The sequence below is a fragment of the Coregonus clupeaformis genome, chromosome 21, assembly GCF_020615455.1.
Source record: "Coregonus clupeaformis isolate EN_2021a chromosome 21, ASM2061545v1, whole genome shotgun sequence".
Taxonomy (NCBI): domain Eukaryota; kingdom Metazoa; phylum Chordata; class Actinopteri; order Salmoniformes; family Salmonidae; genus Coregonus; species Coregonus clupeaformis.
Window position 1 is genome coordinate 49540658 of NC_059212.1, and position 21002 is coordinate 49561659.

General features: G+C 43.4%; 1 protein-coding gene across 1 annotated transcript in view; it reads right to left on the reverse strand.

Annotated features, from left to right (window-relative positions):
- slc1a7a (solute carrier family 1 member 7a) overlaps positions 1-2219 on the reverse strand; it is a 29985-nt gene extending 27766 nt beyond the window's left edge. The window contains exon 1 of the mRNA XM_045206051.1: positions 2192-2219. Coding sequence (XP_045061986.1) covers positions 2192-2219 — 28 coding nt within the window. The remainder of the gene's footprint in view (positions 1-2191) is intronic.
- Positions 2220-21002: the final 18783 nt, after the last annotated feature.

Genomic DNA, 21002 nt, shown 5'->3' on the forward strand with positions numbered 1-21002 from the left:
TTCCTCCTCTCCTCTCCTCTCCTCTCCTCTCCTCTCCTCTCCTCTCCCTCTCCTCTCCTCTCCTCTCCTCTCCTCTCCCTCCTCTCCTCTCCTCTCCTCTCCTCCCCCCTCCTTCCTCTCCTCTCCTCTCCTCCTCTCCTCTCCTCTCCTCTCCTCTCCTCTCCTCTCCTCTCCTCCTCTCCTTCTGTCCTCTCACACCTAACATTAATCTGCTCCCAAAATAACCAGAGAAAAAGGTTTGCTGTTAAGTCATGTCAAGAAAGAAAGGTCAGACCAAGTTCAGGAAAACAACAGAAACTATTTAGATAGGATTTTAGGTTTATCGCAATAAGATGGTCATTCAAATTCAGATTTCATTCGATTCATGTAGCCTTCCCCAGTCTATCGCAGTAAGATGGTCATTCAGATTTCATTTGATTCATGTAGCCTTCCACAGTCTATTGCAGTAAGATAGTCATTCAGATTTCATTTGAGTCATGTAGCCTTCCACAGTCTATTGCAGTAAGATGGTCATTCAGATTTCATTTGATTCATGTAGCCTTCCACAGTCTATTGCAGTAAGATGGTCATTCAGATTTCATTTGATTCATGTAGCCTTCCCCAGTCTTTCCAAATGTAATTTTTGTGTGTGTGTGTGTGTGTGTGGGGGTATATGTGTGTGTTTGTGTGCGTGTGCTTGTGCGTGCGTGCAAAGAAAGAGCAAAGAAATGTCAGATCTGACAGGCTACATAAAATGCCCAATGATGGGTAGGAATGAGGGGATGCAATTAACATTGCAGACAGCTTGATTGCCAGTGGAACACTAGGGGGCTTATTTACTGTATAAATAACACACATTACTTTATAATAACACACGTTACTAGACCACAATGACCTAGAGAAGTCTCCGTGGGTGAGCGGTCAAATTCCGCCGGGACTACCTGCACTTTAGGACAGCGTGACTTACAGGAAGTTCCACTCAAGAGGGTCATGTTCAGGAGGCACAAAACAGATGCTAGCATATTGAAAATAAAGTTGTAGTGCTTGAACTTGTCCTGTTAGAACACTCAACATACACTTTCTTTGAGGAGACTATTATTTATTTACAATACATTATGAATGCATTCATTGTGCTTTATAACGCATTATAATACAGGCTATGAGCATTCAGAAGTATTTATGGCTCCTTATAAAGTATTTTGCTTACATGATGGATTATTTATCACTGAGATATATTCTCTGTTATGTATAGTCTCTCGTGACACATTTTCTCCGGCACCACCCCAACATCAACATATGTGAAAATGGTGGATTTCTGTGTTTGGTGGTCAGAAAGATGCATACCAGATGATGTTATCGGAAACACATTTGACATCTTCTGGTGTGTATCGTGATTTTAACCAACTATGAACAGGAAAAGGCTGGTAAAGTACCAGATGATGTCAAAGTGTTTCCAGATGATGTCATCTTCCTCTTCTCTTTTTTACTACAAAACATAGAAAAACACAATTTTCAAATACATTGATCTTGGGGTGGTGATGGAGATGATGAATATGAAGTTGGAAAATTGTGAAATGTCCCTTTAACACGGATTTGGTTCTGGGTGCAGAGATGATGTACAATTCTTATTTATGAGAACAGTTGTTGATGTTTTGTTCTCTTCTTTCCTCTGTGCCCGTTGAACAACCAACCCCCAGGAGTCATTAACATGTGAGCTCACGCTGCAGCTCCCATTAGCTCTAATAAGACAGACAAAAGCATTGGACCTCAGCCAGGCAGGCTCTCTGATTCATCCAGACTGCAGCCCAAATGGCACCCTATTCCCTGTATAGCGACCTATGGGCCCTGGTCAAAGGTAGTGCACTATAAAAGGAATAGTGTGCGATTTGGAACGCAACCTTAGGTCTACACAAGAGAGCCGTTTGGTGATGACAGATATACACTCCTTCCACACGTGAACAATCTGTCCGTGTGGTCACAAATGAAAGCAAATGCATTAATTAGAAGTCAATACAGGATTCAGATAAAAATAGAAAGATACACAGCAAAGTAAACGAGAAGAACCATGACCCATCAGACATCACCCAATTAACAGTAAAGTCTGCTACAGAAATCATCAGACAACATAATTAATGGGTGACAAATTAAAGAAAATACGTTCATTAGATGTTCATTAATTATTAAACTAAGGCAAAAATAGGAATACTCACACCTGGAGGCATCAGATATTCGTCAGACATCACCCAATTAAGTCTGATCCAGAACTGATCAGAATTCTCATCGGTTGATTTCTCAAGGTCAAATACAACAGAGTTGGTGCCAAAGAGGCTCCAAGGTAAGCCTGGGACTGATATTTCAAGAGTTTAATTCCTGGAGTGTGTCACGATCGTCGTTACAGGAAGCGGACCAAGGCGCAGCGTGTGAAATAAACATGACTTTATTTAATTAAAGTTTCTAACTACAAACAAAACACGACTCGTGAAGTCCACGGTTACACTGACCGAATAAGGAACAAAAACCCACAACACCCAAAGGAAAACATACAGATAAATATGGCTCCCAATCAGAGACAACCAGCCCACAGCTGACACTCGTTGCCCCTGATTGGGAGTCATTATCTCAAACATAGAAATGAACCCAACAGAAATACCAACATAGAAATACACCCAATGAATGAACACACCCTGGCTCAATATACAGAGTCCCGGAGCCAGAGCGTGACAGTACCCCCCCCTAAAGGCGCGGACTGCGACCGCGCCTCAATAAGGGCTAAACAAGGGAGGGCTGGGTGGGCATACCTCCTCGGCGGTGGTTCTGGCTCCGGCCTTGATCCCCACTTCCTCTCCAACCCCCAAAGTACCCTGGTCCTGTCTAGCCCCGCTGGCCGGGAGCCGGACTGACGACACGCGCCCTGGCTTGGTGCGTGGAACAGGAATGGACCGGAATGGGCTGGCGACGCGCACCACAGACCTGGTGCGGAGAGCAGGAACGAGCAGGACAGGGCTGACGACGCACCCCGTAGGCTTGGTGCGTGGAGGAGGAACGGGCCTTACCAGGCTGACGACTCGCACCCCTGGCTTTGTGCGTGGAGGAGGAACGGGCCTTACCAGGCTGACGACTCGCACCCCTGGCTTTGTGCGTGGAGGAGGAACGGGCCTTACCAGGCTGACTTCTCGCACCCCTGGCTTAGTGCGAGTGGCAGGAACAGGCCGGACCGGGCTGGCGACGCGCACCGTAGGTTTGGTGCGAGTGGCAGGAACAGGCCGGGTCGGGCTGGCGACGCGCACCGTAGACTTGGTGCGCGGTGGCAGGAACAGGCCGGACCGGGCTGGCGACGCGCACCGTAGGTTTGGTGCGAGTGGCAGGAACAGGCCGGGTCGGGCTGGCGACGCACACCGTAGGCTTTGTGCGTGGAGCAGGAACAGGCCGGGCTGGGCTGGCGACGCACACCGTAGGCTTTGTGCGTGGAGCAGGGACAGGCCGGGCTGGGCTGGCGACGCACACCGTAGGCTTTGTGCGTGGAGCAGGAACAGGCCGGGCTGGGCTGGCGACGCACCCCGTAGGCTTGGTGCGTGGAGCCGGAACAGGCCGGGCAGGGCTGGAGACGCGCACCGTCCATTTGGTGCGAGGGGCCGTAACAGGCCGGACCGTACTGGGGACACACACCACTGGCTCTACTCCGGGAACTGGAACGGGCCGGACCGGACTGGTAACACACCCCAGTACCTCTCGCCGTGCCTCTAAACCTCCTTTCCCTACTTTGACCAGTGGCCCCCGTAACCTGGTGGCCTTTTGAATACGCCCCTTCTCTGCCTCCGTCAGCCCCGTCGTCCATGCCCTGTGCCCCCCCCTAAAAAATTCTTGGGGGTGCCTCTCGTCCGTCCGACGATGGCACTGCTGACGCCGCTGCTCCTCTCCTGCCTGGGTCTCCCCCTTCATAGCCCTCCGGTACCGGACGGCCTCCTCCTCGGTAATCTGCCCCCAACCGAGGAGGACATCCACCAGAGTCACCTCCTGCGTGTGTTCCTGGACACGCTGCTTGGTCGTTGTATGGTGGGTCTTTCTGTCACGATCGTCGTTACAGGAAGCGGACCAAGGCGCAGCGTGTGAAATAAACATGACTTTATTTAATTAAAGTTTCTAACTACAAACAAAACACGACTCGTGAAGTCCACGGTTACACTGACCGAATAAGGAACAAAAACCCACAACACCCAAAGGAAAACATACAGATAAATATGGCTCCCAATCAGAGACAACCAGCCCACAGCTGACACTCGTTGCCCCTGATTGGGAGTCATTATCTCAAACATAGAAATGAACCCAACAGAAATACCAACATAGAAATACACCCAATGAATGAACACACCCTGGCTCAATATACAGAGTCCCGGAGCCAGAGCGTGACAGAGTGGAATTCTTCATCACTTTTAAAAGACATTTAGAATTAACTGCAATTGTTTTCTATGTTTAAAACACTTTGAGGTTATTTACCAGCAATTGTTTATATCAGGCTGGAATCTTGTGGTAATTGTGACTGACAACTATCACAAATATAGCCCGGTTTCAGATAGTTTTGTGCTCTCTTGCCATAGAAGTTTTCAAGACAGCATCAATAGATTTTGGACCAGGTTAACACATATATGCTGCTGGATGTGATTTTAGTAAAGCCCTGTTATCTTACTCACTACGTCTTTCTCCTGATGGAGGAGAAGAACAACAGAAAGATGTCCTTTATGTTTCCCCAGTCAGCTAGTTATTAGTCTGCCCTTTGACCTCTGACATAGGACTCCTGTTGGCCCACTGACACATCACCTTTTGATTGCAAAAGCAGAAGATTTCTGTCATCTCTGTCAATCAGTATTGTATACAGTATAATGTGTAAAAGCCCTGTCTGTCACGATCGTCTTGAAAAGGAGTGGACCAAAGCGCAGCGTGTTGCACGAACATGGTACTTTATTCAGTTAAAGCACGACAAAACAAAACAAGAAACACGACTCGTGAAGTCCACAGTAACACTGACTGAACACGGAACAAAAACCCACCAACACAAGGTGAAAACACACAGTTTAAATATGGCTCCCAATCAGAGCTAACGAGCCAACAGCTGACACTCGTTACCTCTGATTGGGAGTCACTCAATACAAACAAGGAAAAACAACCACATAGACAACCCAACCAAACAGAACACAACGAAACGAACACACCCTGGCTCAACATACAAAGTCCCGGAGCCAGAGCGTGACAGTACCCCCCCCTAAAGGCGCGGACTGCGACCGCGCCTCAAAAACCCCAAACAGGGGAGGGCTGGGTGGGCATTGCTCCTCGGAGGCGGCTCCGGCTCCGGGCTTGACCACCACCCTACTTCAATCCCCCCGTAATGCCCCCGATCCGATCTGACCCAGCTGGCTGGATCAGGACTGACGACGCGCACCCCTGGCTTGGCGCGTGAGGCAGGAACGGACCGGACCTGGCTGACGATACGCACCCTAGGCTTGGTGCGTGGAGCCGGAACAGGTCGGGCAGGGCTGGCGACGCACACCGTAGGCTTGGTGCGTGGAGCAGGAACAGGCCGGGCAGGGCTGTCGACGCACACCGTAGGCTTGGTGCGTGGAGCAGGCACAGGCCGGGCAGGGCTGTCGACGCACACCGTAGGCTTGGTGCGTGGAGCAGGAACAGGCCGGACAGGGCTGTCGACGCACACCGTAGGCTTGGTGCGTGGAGCAGGAACAGGTCGGGCAGGGCTGGCGACGCACACCGTAGGCTTGGTGCGTGGAGCAGGAACAGGCCGGGCAGGGCTGGCGACGCACACCGTAGGCTTGGTGCGTGGAGTAGGAACAGGCCGGACCGTCCTGGGAACACACACCACTGGCCTTAAACGGGGATCAAGAACGGGCCGGACCGGACTGGTAACACACCTCAGTCCTTCTCGCCGTGCCTCAACTACTTCCTTCCCTCCTCTCGCCAATGGCTCCCGTAATCCGGTGGCCTTCTCTCCACGTCTCCCTGTGGCAGCCTCCTGCTGCCCAGCCGCCCAAGCCATGTGCCCCCCCAAAAAATTTTTTTGGGGTTGCCTCTCTTCCATCCGACGATGGCCCTGCTGACGCCGTTGCTCCTCTCCATCCTGGGTCTCCCCCTTCATCGCCCTCCGGTACCGGACGGCCTCCTCCTTCGTAATATGCCCCCAGCCGAGGAGGACATCCACCAGCGTTACCTCCTGCGTGTGTTCCTGGACACGCTGCTTGGTCCTTTGGTGGTGGGTTTTTCTGTCACGATCGTCTGACGAATGAGTAGACCAAAGCGCAGCGTGTTGCACGAACATGGTACTTTATTCAGTTAAAGCACGACAAAACAAAACAAGAAACACGACTCGTGAAGTCCACAGTAACACTGACTGATAACGGAACAAAAACCCACAAACACAAGGTGAACACAGACAGTTTAAATATGGCTCCCAATCAGAGATAACGAGCCGACAGCTGACACTCGTTACCTCCGATTGGGAGTCACTTGACCAAACAAGGAAAACACAACCAATGACAACCCAACCAAACAAAACACAACCAAAACGAACACACCCTGGCTCAAAATACAAAGTCCCGGAGCCAGAGCGTGACACTGTCATTCCATCATCAACATACAGGCAATTAAAACAAAAACTCCTTCTTGATCCAACAGTATTGGAACGTTCGATTGAGCCATCCACGGGAGAGGACAAGCACAAAGGGAATAAATAGCCTTCTGTGGTAAGAGAGGGGTCAAAGACAAAACTCCCTCTCAAAAGGTCAAGCCTGGGAAGCCTCTACGTTCTTGGAAAAAGGTCAGTGGATAGCTAGGCAGAGGGGATTGATCGCATCGCCATGAAAATAATAATAAATAAATAATAAATAATAAGACTTAACTGACTGACAAACAGTGATCTTATAAATGAGAGCAAAGCAGAGCAGATGTGGTTTCTCCACCATATGTATATTTAATATACAGTACCCGTCTGTACTGTCTGTTGGACACAGCTACTCACTCCAGGGGTTTTTCTTTATTTTTACTATTTTCTACATTGTAGAATAATAGTGAAGACATCAAAATTACGAAATAACACATATGGAATCATGAAGTAACCAAAAAAGTGTTAAACAAACTAAAATATATATTTGAGATTCTTCAAAGTAGCCACCCTTTGCCTTGATGACAGCTTTGCACACTCTTGGCATTCTCTCAACCTGCTTCATGAGGTAGTCACCTGGAATGCATTTCAATTAACAGGTGTGCCTTGTTAAAAGTTAATTTGTGGAATTTCTTTCCTTCTTAATGCGTTTGAGCCAATCAGTTGTGTTGTGACAAGGTAGGGGGGTATACAGAAGATAGCCCTATTTGGTAAAAGACCAAATCCATATTATGGCAAGAACAGCTCAAATAAGCAATGAGAAACAACAGTCCATCATTACTTTAAGACATGAAGGTCAATCAATACGGAACATTTCAAGAACTTTTAAAGTTTCTTCAAGTGCAGTCGCAAAAACCATCAAGCGCTATGATGAAACTGGCTCTCATGAGGACCACCACAGGAAAGGAAGACCCAGAGTTACCTCTGCTGCAGAGGATAGGTTCATTAGAGTTAACTGCACCACAGAAATTGCAGCCCAAATAAATGTTTCACAGAGTTCAAGTAACAGACACATCTCAACATCAACTGTTCAGAGGAGACTATGTGAATCAGGCCTTCATGGTCGAATTGCTGCAAAGAAACCACTACTAAAGGACACCAATAATGAGAAGAGACTTGCTTGGGCCAAGAAACACAAGCAATGGACATTAGACTGGTGGAAATCTGTCCTTTGGTCTGATGAGTCCAAATTTTATATTTTTGGTTCCAACCACCGTGTCTTTGTGAGACGCAGTGTGGTTCCCACCATGAAGCATGGAGGAGGAGGTGTGATGGTGTGGGGGGTGCTTTGCTGGTGACACTGTCAGTGATTTATTTGGAATTCAAGGCACACTTAACCAGCATGGCTACCACAGCATTCCCATTTGGTTTGCATTTAGTGGGACTATCATGTGTTTTTGAAAAGGACAATGACCCAACACACCTCCAGGCTGTGTAAGGGCTATTTGACCGAGGAGGAGAGTGATGGAGTGCTGCATCAGATGACCTGGCCTCCACAATCCCCCGACCTCAACCCAATTGAGATGGTTTGGGATGAGTTGAACCGCAGAGTGAAGGAAAAGCAGCCAACAAGTGCTCAGCATATGTGGGAACTCCTTCAAGACTGTTGGAAAAGCATTCCTCATGAAGTTGGTTGAGAGAATGCCAAGAGTGTGCACAGCTGTCATCAAGGCAAAGGGTGGCTTCTTTGAAGAATTTCAAATATAAAATATATTTTGATTTGTTTAACACTTTTTTGGTTACTACATGATTCCAGACATGATTTCACAGTTTTGATGTCTTCACTATTATTCTACATTGTACATAATAGTAAAAATAAAGAAAAACCATTGAATGAGTAGGTGTGTCCAAACCTTTGACTGGTAGTGTAAATGGTTTAGACATATCAGAACGTCAGTCTTCTTAGAAATTAGAACATACATTTGTATTAGAAATTACAGCATGTCTTTTTCTATGAAATGAGAATAAACATACCAGTTTACCATCCCAGAATGAAAATTTTAGAATGTATGGTCAGAATGTCAGAATGTCGGAATATTTGATGCAGCACCTCTGAAATAATGATTTATTCTTAAGGTGGAAGGAATGCCCCCTCTGGGGATCATTACTGTAACACTAATGACATACAACCCTCTACAGTAGTAGTAGTATCAACCCTCTACAGTAGTAGTAGTATCAACCCTCTACAGTAGTAGTAGTATCAACCCTCTACAGTAGTAGTAGTATCAACCCTCTACAGTAGTAGTAGTATCAACCCTCTACAGTAGTAGTAGTATCAACCCTCTACAGTAGTAGTAGTATCAACCCTCTACAGTAGTAGTAGTATCAACCCTCTACTGTAGTAGTAGTATCAACCCTCTACTGTAGTAGTAGTATCAACCCTCTACATTAGTAGTAGTATCAACCCTCTACAGTAGTAGTAGTATCAACCCTCTACAGTAGTAGTAGTATCAACCCTCTACAGTAGTAGTAGTATCAACCCTCTACAGTAGTAGTAGTATCAACCCTCTACAGTAGTAGTAGTATCAACCCTCTACAGTAGTAGTATCAACCCTCTACAGTAGTAGTAGTATCAACCCTCTACAGTAGTAGTAGTATCAACCCTCTACAGTAGTAGTAGTATCAACCCTCTACAGTAGTAGTAGTATCAACCCTCTACAGTAGTAGTAGTATCAACCCTCTACAGTAGTAGTAGTATCAACCCTCTACAGTAGTAGTAGTATCAACCCTCTACAGTAGTAGTAGTATCAACCCTCTACAGTAGTAGTATCAACCCTCTACAGTAGTAGTATCAACCCTCTACAGTAGTAGTAGTAGCAGCCCTCTACAGTAGTAGTAGTATCAACCCTCTACATTAGTAGTAGTATCAACCCTCTACAGGAGTAGTAGTATCAACCCTCTACAGTAGTAGTATCAACCCTCTACAGTAGTAGTAGTATCAACCCTCTACAGTAGTAGTATCAACCCTCTACAGTAGTAGTATCAACCCTCTACAGTAGTAGTAGTAGCAGCCCTCTACAGTAGTAGTAGTAGCAGCCCTCTACAGTAGTAGTATCAACCCTCTACAGTAGTAGTAGTAGCAGCCCTCTACAGTAGTAGTAGTAGCAGCCCTCTACAGTAGTAGTAGTAGCAGCCCTCTACAGTAGTAGTAGTATCAACCCTCTACAGTAGTAGTATCAACCCTCTACAGTAGTAGTATCAACCCTCTACAGTAGCAGTAGTATCAACCCTCTACAGTAGTAGTAGTATCAACCCTCTACAGTAGTAGTATCAACTCTCTACAGTAGTAGTAGTATCAACCCTCTACAGTAGTAGTAGTATCAACCCTCTACAGTAGTAGTAGTATCAACCCTCTACAGTAGTAGTAGTATCAACCCTCTACAGTAGTAGTAGTATCAACCCTCTACAGTAGTAGTAGTATCAACCCTCTACAGTAGTAGTAGTATCAACCCTCTACAGTAGTAGTAGTATCAACCCTCTACAGTAGTAGTAGTATCAACCCTCTACAGTAGTAGTAGTATCAACCTTCTACAGTAGTAGCAGTATCAACCCTCTACAGTAGTAGTATCAACCCTCTACAGTAGTAGTAGTATCAACCTTCTACAGTAGTAGTAGTATCAACCCTCTACAGTAGTAGTATCAACCCTCTACAGTAGTAGTAGTATCAACCTTCTACAGTAGTAGTAGTATCAACCCTCTACAGTAGTAGTATCAACCCTCTACAGTAGTAGTAGTATCAACCTTCTACAGTAGTAGTAGTATCAACCCTCTACAGTAGTAGTAGTATCAACCCTCTACAGTAGTAGTAGTAGTATCAACCCTCTACAGTAGTAGTAGTATCAACCCTCTACAGTAGTAGTATCAACCCTCTACAGTAGTAGTAGTATCAACCCTCTACAGTAGTAGTATCAACCCTCTACAGTAGTAGTAGTATCAACCCTCTACAGTAGTAGTAGTATCAACCCTCTACAGTAGTAGTATCAACCATCTACAGTAGTAGTAGTATCAACACTCTACAGTAGTAGTAGTATCAACCCTCTACAGTAGTAGTAGTATCAGCCCTCTACAGTAGTAGTAGTATCAACCCTCTACAGTAGTAGTAGTAGTATCAACCCTCTACAGTAGATGTAGTCTCAATCCTCTACAGTAGTAGTAGTATCAACCCTCTACAGTAGTAGTAGTATCAACCCTCTACAGTAGTAGTAGTATCAACCCTCTACAGTAGTATTATCAACCCTCTACAGTAGCAGTAGTATCAACCCTCTACAGTAGTAGTATCAACCCTCTACAGTAGCAGTAGTATCAACCCTCTACAGTAGTAGTAGTATCAACCCTCTACAGTAGCAGTAGTATCAACCCTCTACAGTAGTAGTAGTATCAACCCTCTACAGTAGTAGTAGTATCAACCCTCTACAATAGTAGTAGTATCAACCCTCTACAGTAGTAGTAGTATCAACCCTCTACAGTAGTAGTAGTATCAACCCTCTACAGTAGTAGTAGTATCAACCCTCTACAGTAGTAGTAGTATCAACCCTCTACAGTAGTAGTATCAACCCTCTACAGTAGTAGTATCAACCCTCTACAGTAGTAGTAGTACCAACCCTCTACAGTAGTAGTATCAACCCTCTACAGTAGTAGTAGTATCAACCCTCTACAGTAGTAGTATCAACCCTCTACAGTAGTAGTATCAACCCTCTACATTAGTAGTATCAACCCTCTACAGTAGTAGTAGTATCAACCCTCTACAGTAGTAGTATCAACCCTCTACAGTAGCAGTAGTATCAACCCTCTACAGTAGTAGTAGTATCAACCCTCTACAGTAGTAGTAGTATCAACCCTCTACATTAGTAGTATCAACCCTCTACAGTAGTAGTAGTATCAACCCTCTACAGTAGTAGTAGTATCAACCCTCTACAGTAGTAGTAGTATCAACCCTCTACAGTAGTAGTAGTATCAACCCTCTACAGTAGTAGTAGTATCAACCCTCTACAGTAGTAGTAGTATCAACCCTCTACAGTAGTAGTAGTATCAACCCTCTACAGTAGTAGTAGTATCAACTCTCTACAGTAGTAGTAGTATCAACCCTCTACAGTAGTAGTAGTATCAGCCCTCTACAGTAGTAGTATCAACCCTCTACAGTAGTAGTAGTATCAACCCTCTACAGTAGTAGTATCAACCCTCTACAGTAGTAGTATCAACCCTCTACAGTAGTAGTAGTATCAACCCTCTACAGTAGTAGTATCAACCCTCTACAGTAGTAGTATCAACCCTCTACAGTAGTAGTAGTACCAACCCTCTACAGTAGTAGTATCAACCCTCTACAGTAGTAGTAGTACAAACCCTCTACAGTAGTAGTATCAACCCTCTACAGTAGTAGTAGTATCAACCCTCTACAGTAGTAGTATCAATCCTCTACAGTAGTAGTATCAACCCTCTACAGTAGTAGTAGTACCAACCCTCTACAGTAGTAGTATCAACCCTCTACAGTAGTAGTAGTATCAACCCTCTACAGTAGTAGTATCAACCCTCTACAGTAGTAGTATCAACCCTCTACATTAGTAGTATCAACCCTCTACAGTAGTAGTAGTATCAACCCTCTACAGTAGTAGTATCAACCCTCTACAGTAGCAGTAGTATCAACCCTCTACAGTAGTAGTAGTATCAACCCTCTACAGTAGTAGTAGTATCAACCCTCTACATTAGTAGTATCAACCCTCTACAGTAGTAGTAGTATCAACCCTCTACAGTAGTAGTAGTATCAACCCTCTACAGTAGTAGTAGTATCAACCCTCTACAGTAGCAGTAGTATCAACCCTCTACAGTAGTAGTAGTATCAACCCTCTACAGTAGCAGTAGTATCAACCCTCTACAGTAGTAGTAGTATCAACCCTCTACAGTAGTAGTAGTATCAACCCTCTACAGTAGTAGTAGTATCAACCCTCTACAGTAGTAGTAGTATCAACCCTCTACAGTAGTAGTAGTATCAACCCTCTACAGTAGTAGTAGTATCAACCCTCTACAGTAGTAGTATCAACCCTCTACAGTAGTAGTATCAACCCTCTACAGTAGTAGTAGTACCAACCCTCTACAGTAGTAGTATCAACCCTCTACAGTAGTAGTAGTATCAACCCTCTACAGTAGTAGTATCAACCCTCTACAGTAGTAGTATCAACCCTCTACATTAGTAGTATCAACCCTCTACAGTAGTAGTAGTATCAACCCTCTACAGTAGTAGTATCAACCCTCTACAGTAGCAGTAGTATCAACCCTCTACAGTAGTAGTAGTATCAACCCTCTACAGTAGTAGTAGTATCAACCCTCTACATTAGTAGTATCAACCCTCTACAGTAGTAGTAGTATCAACCCTCTACAGTAGTAGTAGTATCAACCCTCTACAGTAGTAGTAGTATCAACCCTCTACAGTAGTAGTAGTATCAACCCTCTACAGTAGTAGTAGTATCAACCCTCTACAGTAGTAGTAGTATCAACCCTCTACAGTAGTAGTAGTATCAACTCTCTACAGTAGTAGTAGTATCAACCCTCTACAGTAGTAGTAGTATCAGCCCTCTACAGTAGTAGTATCAACCCTCTACAGTAGTAGTAGTATCAACCCTCTACAGTAGTAGTATCAACCCTCTACAGTAGTAGTATCAACCCTCTACAGTAGTAGTAGTATCAACCCTCTACAGTAGTAGTATCAACCCTCTACAGTAGTAGTATCAACCCTCTACAGTAGTAGTAGTACCAACCCTCTACAGTAGTAGTATCAACCCTCTACAGTAGTAGTAGTACAAACCCTCTACAGTAGTAGTATCAACCCTCTACAGTAGTAGTAGTATCAACCCTCTACAGTAGTAGTATCAACCCTCTACAGTAGTAGTATCAACCCTCTACAGTAGTAGTAGTACCAACCCTCTACAGTAGTAGTATCAACCCTCTACAGTAGTAGTAGTATCAACCCTCTACAGTAGTAGTATCAACCCTCTACAGTAGTAGTATCAACCCTCTACATTAGTAGTATCAACCCTCTACAGTAGTAGTAGTATCAACCCTCTACAGTAGTAGTATCAACCCTCTACAGTAGCAGTAGTATCAACCCTCTACAGTAGTAGTAGTATCAACCCTCTACAGTAGTAGTAGTATCAACCCTCTACATTAGTAGTATCAACCCTCTACAGTAGTAGTAGTATCAACCCTCTACAGTAGTAGTAGTATCAACCCTCTACAGTAGTAGTAGTATCAACCCTCTACAGTAGTAGTAGTATCAACCCTCTACAGTAGTAGTAGTATCAACCCTCTACAGTAGTAGTAGTATCAACCTTCTACAGTAGTAGCAGTATCAACCCTCTACAGTAGTAGTATCAACCCTCTACAGTAGTAGTAGTATCAACCTTCTACAGTAGTAGTAGTATCAACCCTCTACAGTAGTAGTATCAACCCTCTACAGTAGTAGTAGTATCAACCTTCTACAGTAGTAGTAGTATCAACCCTCTACAGTAGTAGTATCAACCCTCTACAGTAGTAGTAGTATCAACCTTCTACAGTAGTAGTAGTATCAACCCTCTACAGTAGTAGTAGTATCAACCCTCTACAGTAGTAGTAGTAGTATCAACCCTCTACAGTAGTAGTAGTATCAACCCTCTACAGTAGTAGTATCAACCCTCTACAGTAGTAGTAGTATCAACCCTCTACAGTAGTAGTATCAACCCTCTACAGTAGTAGTAGTATCAACCCTCTACAGTAGTAGTAGTATCAACCCTCTACAGTAGTAGTATCAACCATCTACAGTAGTAGTAGTATCAACACTCTACAGTAGTAGTAGTATCAACCCTCTACAGTAGTAGTAGTATCAGCCCTCTACAGTAGTAGTAGTATCAACCCTCTACAGTAGTAGTAGTAGTATCAACCCTCTACAGTAGATGTAGTCTCAATCCTCTACAGTAGTAGTAGTATCAACCCTCTACAGTAGTAGTAGTATCAACCCTCTACAGTAGTAGTAGTATCAACCCTCTACAGTAGTATTATCAACCCTCTACAGTAGCAGTAGTATCAACCCTCTACAGTAGTAGTATCAACCCTCTACAGTAGCAGTAGTATCAACCCTCTACAGTAGTAGTAGTATCAACCCTCTACAGTAGCAGTAGTATCAACCCTCTACAGTAGTAGTAGTATCAACCCTCTACAGTAGTAGTAGTATCAACCCTCTACAGTAGTAGTAGTATCAACCCTCTACAGTAGTAGTAGTATCAACCCTCTACAGTAGTAGTAGTATCAACCCTCTACAGTAGTAGTAGTATCAACCCTCTACAGTAGTAGTAGTATCAACCCTCTACAGTAGTAGTATCAACCCTCTACAGTAGTAGTATCAACCCTCTACAGTAGTAGTAGTACCAACCCTCTACAGTAGTAGTATCAACCCTCTACAGTAGTAGTAGTATCAACCCTCTACAGTAGTAGTATCAACCCTCTACAGTAGTAGTATCAACCCTCTACATTAGTAGTATCAACCCTCTACAGTAGTAGTAGTATCAACCCTCTACAGTAGTAGTATCAACCTCTACAGTAGCAGTAGTATCAACCCTCTACAGTAGTAGTAGTATCAACCCTCTACAGTAGTAGTAGTATCAACCCTCTACATTAGTAGTATCAACCCTCTACAGTAGTAGTAGTATCAACCCTCTACAGTAGTAGTAGTATCAACCCTCTACAGTAGTAGTAGTATCAACCCTCTACAGTAGTAGTAGTATCAACCCTCTACAGTAGTAGTAGTATCAACCCTCTACAGTAGTAGTAGTATCAACCCTCTACAGTAGTAGTAGTATCAACCCTCTACAGTAGTAGTAGTATCAACTCTCTACAGTAGTAGTAGTATCAACCCTCTACAGTAGTAGTAGTATCAGCCCTCTACAGTAGTAGTATCAACCCTCTACAGTAGTAGTAGTATCAACCCTCTACAGTAGTAGTATCAACCCTCTACAGTAGTAGTATCAACCCTCTACAGTAGTAGTAGTATCAACCCTCTACAGTAGTAGTATCAACCCTCTACAGTAGTAGTATCAACCCTCTACAGTAGTAGTAGTACCAACCCTCTACAGTAGTAGTATCAACCCTCTACAGTAGTAGTAGTACAAACCCTCTACAGTAGTAGTATCAACCCTCTACAGTAGTAGTAGTATCAACCCTCTACAGTAGTAGTATCAACCCTCTACAGTAGTAGTATCAACCCTCTACAGTAGTAGTAGTACCAACCCTCTACAGTAGTAGTATCAACCCTCTACAGTAGTAGTAGTATCAACCCTCTACAGTAGTAGTATCAACCCTCTACAGTAGTAGTATCAACCCTCTACATTAGTAGTATCAACCCTCTACAGTAGTAGTAGTATCAACCCTCTACAGTAGTAGTATCAACCCTCTACAGTAGTAGTATCAACCCTCTACAGTAGTAGTAGTACCAACCCTCTACAGTAGTAGTATCAACCCTCTACAGTAGTAGTAGTACCAACCCTCTACAGTAGTAGTATCAACCCTCTACAGTAGTAGTAGTATCAACCCTCTACAGTAGTAGTATCAACCCTCTACAGTAGTAGTATCAACCCTCTACATTAGTAGTATCAACCCTCTACAGTAGTAGTAGTATCAACCCTCTACAGTAGTAGTATCAACCCTCTACAGTAGCAGTAGTATCAACCCTCTACAGTAGTAGTAGTATCAACCCTCTACAGTAGTAGTAGTATCAACCCTCTACATTAGTAGTATCAACCCTCTACAGTAGTAGTAGTATCAACCCTCTACAGTAGTAGTAGTATCAACCCTCTACAGTAGTAGTAGTATCAACCCTCTACAGTAGTAGTAGTATCAACCCTCTACAGTAGTAGTAGTATCAACCCTCTACAGTAGTAGTAGTATCAAATCTCTACAGTAGTAGTAGTATCAACCCTCTACATTAGTAGTAGTATCAACCCTCTACAGTAGTAGTATCAACCCTCTACAGTAGTAGTATCAACCCTCTACAGTAGTAGTAGTATCAACCTTCTACAGTAGTAGTAGTATCAACCCTCTACAGTAGTAGTATCAACCCTCTACAGTAGTAGTAGTATCAACCTTCTACAGTAGTAGTAGTATCAACCCTCTACAGTAGTAGTAGTATCAACCCTCTACAGTAGTAGTAGTATCAACCCTCTACAGTAGTAGTATCAACCCTCTACAGTAGTAGTATCAACCCTCTACAGTAGTAGTAGTATCAACCCTCTACAGTAGTAGTAGTATCAACCCTCTACAGTAGTAGTAGTATCAGCCCTCTACAGTAGTAGTAGTATCAACCCTCTACAGTAGTAGTAGTATCAACCCTCTACAGTAGTAGTAGTATCAACCCTCTACAGTAGTAGTAGTATCAACCATCTACAGTAGTAGTAGTATCAACCCTCTACAGTAGTAGTCTCAATCCTCTACAGTAGTAGTAGTATCAACCCTCTACAGTAGTAGTATCAACCCTCTACAGTAGATGTAGTCTCAATCCTCTACAGTAGTAGTAGTATCAACCCTCTACAGTAGTAGTAGTATCAACCCTCTACAGTAGATGTAGTATCAGCCCTCTACAGTAGTAGTAGTATCAGCCCTCTACAGTAGTAGTAGTATCAACCCTCTACAGTAGTAGTAGTATCAACCCTCTACAGTAGTAGTAGTATCAACCCTCTACAGTAGTAGTAGTATCAACCCTCTACAGTAGTAGTATCAACCCTCTACAGTAGTAGTATCAACCCTCTACAGTAGTAGTAGTATCAACCCTCTACAGTAGTAGTAGTATCAACCATCTACAGTAGTAGTAGTATCAACCCTCTACAGTAGTAGTATCAACCCTCTACAGTAGTAGTATCAACCCTCTACAGTAGCAGTAGTATCAACCCTCTACAGTAGTAGTAGTATCAACCCTCTACAGTAGTAGTAGTATCAACCCTCTACAGTAGTAGTATCAACCCTCTACAGTAGTAGTAGTATCAACCCTCTACAGTAGTAGTATCAACCCTCTACAGTAGTAGTAGTATCAACCCTCTACAGTAGTAGTAGTATCAACCCTCTACAGTAGTAGTATCAACCCTCTACAGTAGTAGTAGTATCAACCTTCTACAGTAGTAGTAGTATCAACCCTCTACAGTAGTAGTAGTATCAACCCTCTACAGTAGTAGTAGTATCAACCCTCTACAGTAGTAGTAGTATCAACCCTCTACAGTAGTAGTATCAACCCTCTACAGTAGTAGTATCAACCCTCTACAGTAGTAGTAGTATCAACCTTCTACAGTAGTAGTAGTATCAACCCTCTACAGTAGTAGTATCAACCCTCTACAGTAGTAGTAGTATCAACCCTCTACAGTAGTAGTAGTATCAACCCTCTACAGTAGTAGTAGTATCAACACTCTACAGTAGTAGTAGTATCAACCCTCTACAGTAGTAGTAGTATCAACCCTCTACAGTAGTAGTAGTATCAACCCTCTACAGTAGTAGTAGTATCAACCCTCTACAGTAGTAGTAGTATCAACCCTCTACAGTAGTAGTAGTATCAACTCTCTACAGTAGTAGTAGTATCAACCCTCTACAGTAGTAGTATCAACCCTCTACAGTAGTAGTAGTAGTATCAACCCTCTACAGTAGTATCAACCCTCTACAGTAGTAGTAGTATCAACCCTCTACATTAGTAGTAGTATCAACCCTCTACAGTAGTAGTAGTATCAACCCTCTACAGTAGTAGTATCAACCCTCTACAGTAGTAGTAGTATCAACCCTCTACAGTAGTAGTATCAACCCTCTACAGTAGTAGTAGTATCAACCCTCTACAGTAGTAGTAGTATCAACCCTCTACAGTAGTAGTAGTATCAACCCTCTACAGTAGTAGTATCAACCCTCTACAGTAGTAGTAGTATCAACCCTCTACAGTAGTAGTAGTATCAACCCTCTACAGTAGTAGTATCAACCCTCTACAGTAGTAGTAGTATCAACCCTCTACAGTAGTAGTAGTATCAACCCTCTACAGTAGTAGTATCAACCCCTCTACAGTAGTAGTAGTATCAACCCTCTACAGTAGTAGTATCAACCCTCTACAGTAGTAGTAGTATCAACCCTCTACAGTAGTATTATCAACCCTCTACAGTAGCAGTAGTATCAACCCTCTACAGTAGTAGTATCAACCCTCTACAGTAGCAGTAGTATCAACCCTCTACAGTAGTAGTAGTATCAACCCTCTACAGTAGTAGTATCAACCCTCTACAGTAGTAGTAGTATCAACCCTCTACAGTAGTAGTATCAACCCTCTACAGTTGTAGTATCAGCCCTCTACAGTAGTAGTATCAACCCTCTACAGTAGTAGTATCAATCCTCTACAGTAGTAGTATCAACCCTCTACAGTAGTAGTATCAACCCTCTACAGTAGTAGTATCAACCCTCTACAGTAGTAGTATCAACCCTCTACAGTAGTAGTAGTATCAACCCTCTACAGTAGTAGTAGTATCAACCCTCTACAGTAGTAGTATCAACCCTCTACAGTAGTAGTAGTATCAACCCTCTACAGTAGTAGTAGTATCAACCCTCTACAGTAGTAGTATCAACCCTCTACAGTAGTAGTATCAACCCTCTACAGTAGTAGTAGTATCAACCCTCTACAGTAGTAGTAGTATCAACCCTCTACATTAGTAGTATCAACCCTCTACAGTAGTAGTTGTATCAACCCTCTACAGTAGTAGTAGTATCAACCCTCTACAGTAGTAGTATCAACCCTCTACAGTAGTAGTAGTATCAACCCTCTACAGTAGTATTAGTATCAACCCTCTACAGTAGTAGTATCAACCCTCTACAGTAGTAGTAGTATCAACCCTCTACAGTAGTAGTATCAACCCTCTACAGTAGTAGTAGTATCAACCCTCTACAGTAGTAGTATCAACCCTCTACAGTAGTAGTAGTATCAACCCTCTACAGTAGTAGTAGTATCAACCCTCTACAGTAGTAGTATCAACCCTCTACAGTAGTAGTAGTAGTATCAACCCTCTACAGTAGTATCAACCCTCTACAGTAGTAGTAGTATCAACCCTCTACATTAGTAGTAGTATCAACCCTCTACAGTAGTAGTAGTATCAACCCTCTACAGTAGTAGTATCAACCCTCTACAGTAGTAGTAGTATCAACCCTCTACAGTAGTAGTATCAACCCTCTACAGTAGTAGTAGTATCAACCCTCTACAGTAGTAGTAGTATCAACCCTCTACAGTAGTAGTAGTATCAACCCTCTACAGTAGTAGTATCAACCCTCTACAGTAGTAGTAGTATCAACCCTCTACAGTAGTAGTAGTATCAACCCTCTACAGTAGTAGTATCAACCCTCTACAGTAGTAGTAGTATCAACCCTCTACAGTAGTAGTAGTATCAACCCTCTACAGTAGTAGTATCAACCCTCTACAGTAGTAGTAGTATCAACCCTCTACAGTAGTAGTATCAACCCTCTACAGTAGTAGTAGTATCAACCCTCTACAGTAGTATTATCAACCCTCTACAGTAGCAGTAGTATCAACCCTCTACAGTAGTAGTATCAACCCTCTACAGTAGCAGTAGTATCAACCCTCTACAGTAGTAGTAGTATCAACCCTCTACAGTAGTAGTATCAACCCTCTACAGTAGTAGTAGTATCAACCCTCTACAGTAGTAGTATCAACCCTCTACAGTTGTAGTATCAGCCCTCTACAGTAGTAGTATCAACCCTCTACAGTAGTAGTATCAATCCTCTACAGTAGTAGTATCAACCCTCTACAGTAGTAGTATCAACCCTCTACAGTAGTAGTATCAACCCTCTACAGTAGTAGTATCAACCCTCTACAGTAGTAGTAGTATCAACCCTCTACAGTAGTAGTAGTATCAACCCTCTACAGTAGTAGTATCAACCCTCTACAGTAGTAGTAGTATCAACCCTCTACAGTAGTAGTAGTATCAACCCTCTACAGTAGTAGTATCAACCCTCTACAGTAGTAGTATCAACCCTCTACAGTAGTAGTAGTATCAACCCTCTACAGTAGTAGTAGTATCAACCCCTCTACATTAGTAGTATCAACCCTCTACAGTAGTAGTTGTATCAACCCTCTACAGTAGTAGTAGTATCAACCCTCTACAGTAGTAGTATCAACCCTCTACAGTAGTAGTAGTATCAACCCTCTACAGTAGTATTAGTATCAACCCTCTACAGTAGTAGTATCAACCCTCTACAGTAGTAGTAGTATCAACCCTCTACAGTAGTAGTATCAACCCTCTACAGTAGTAGTAGTATCAACCCTCTACAGTAGTAGTATCAACCCTCTACAGTAGTAGTAGTATCAACCCTCTACAGT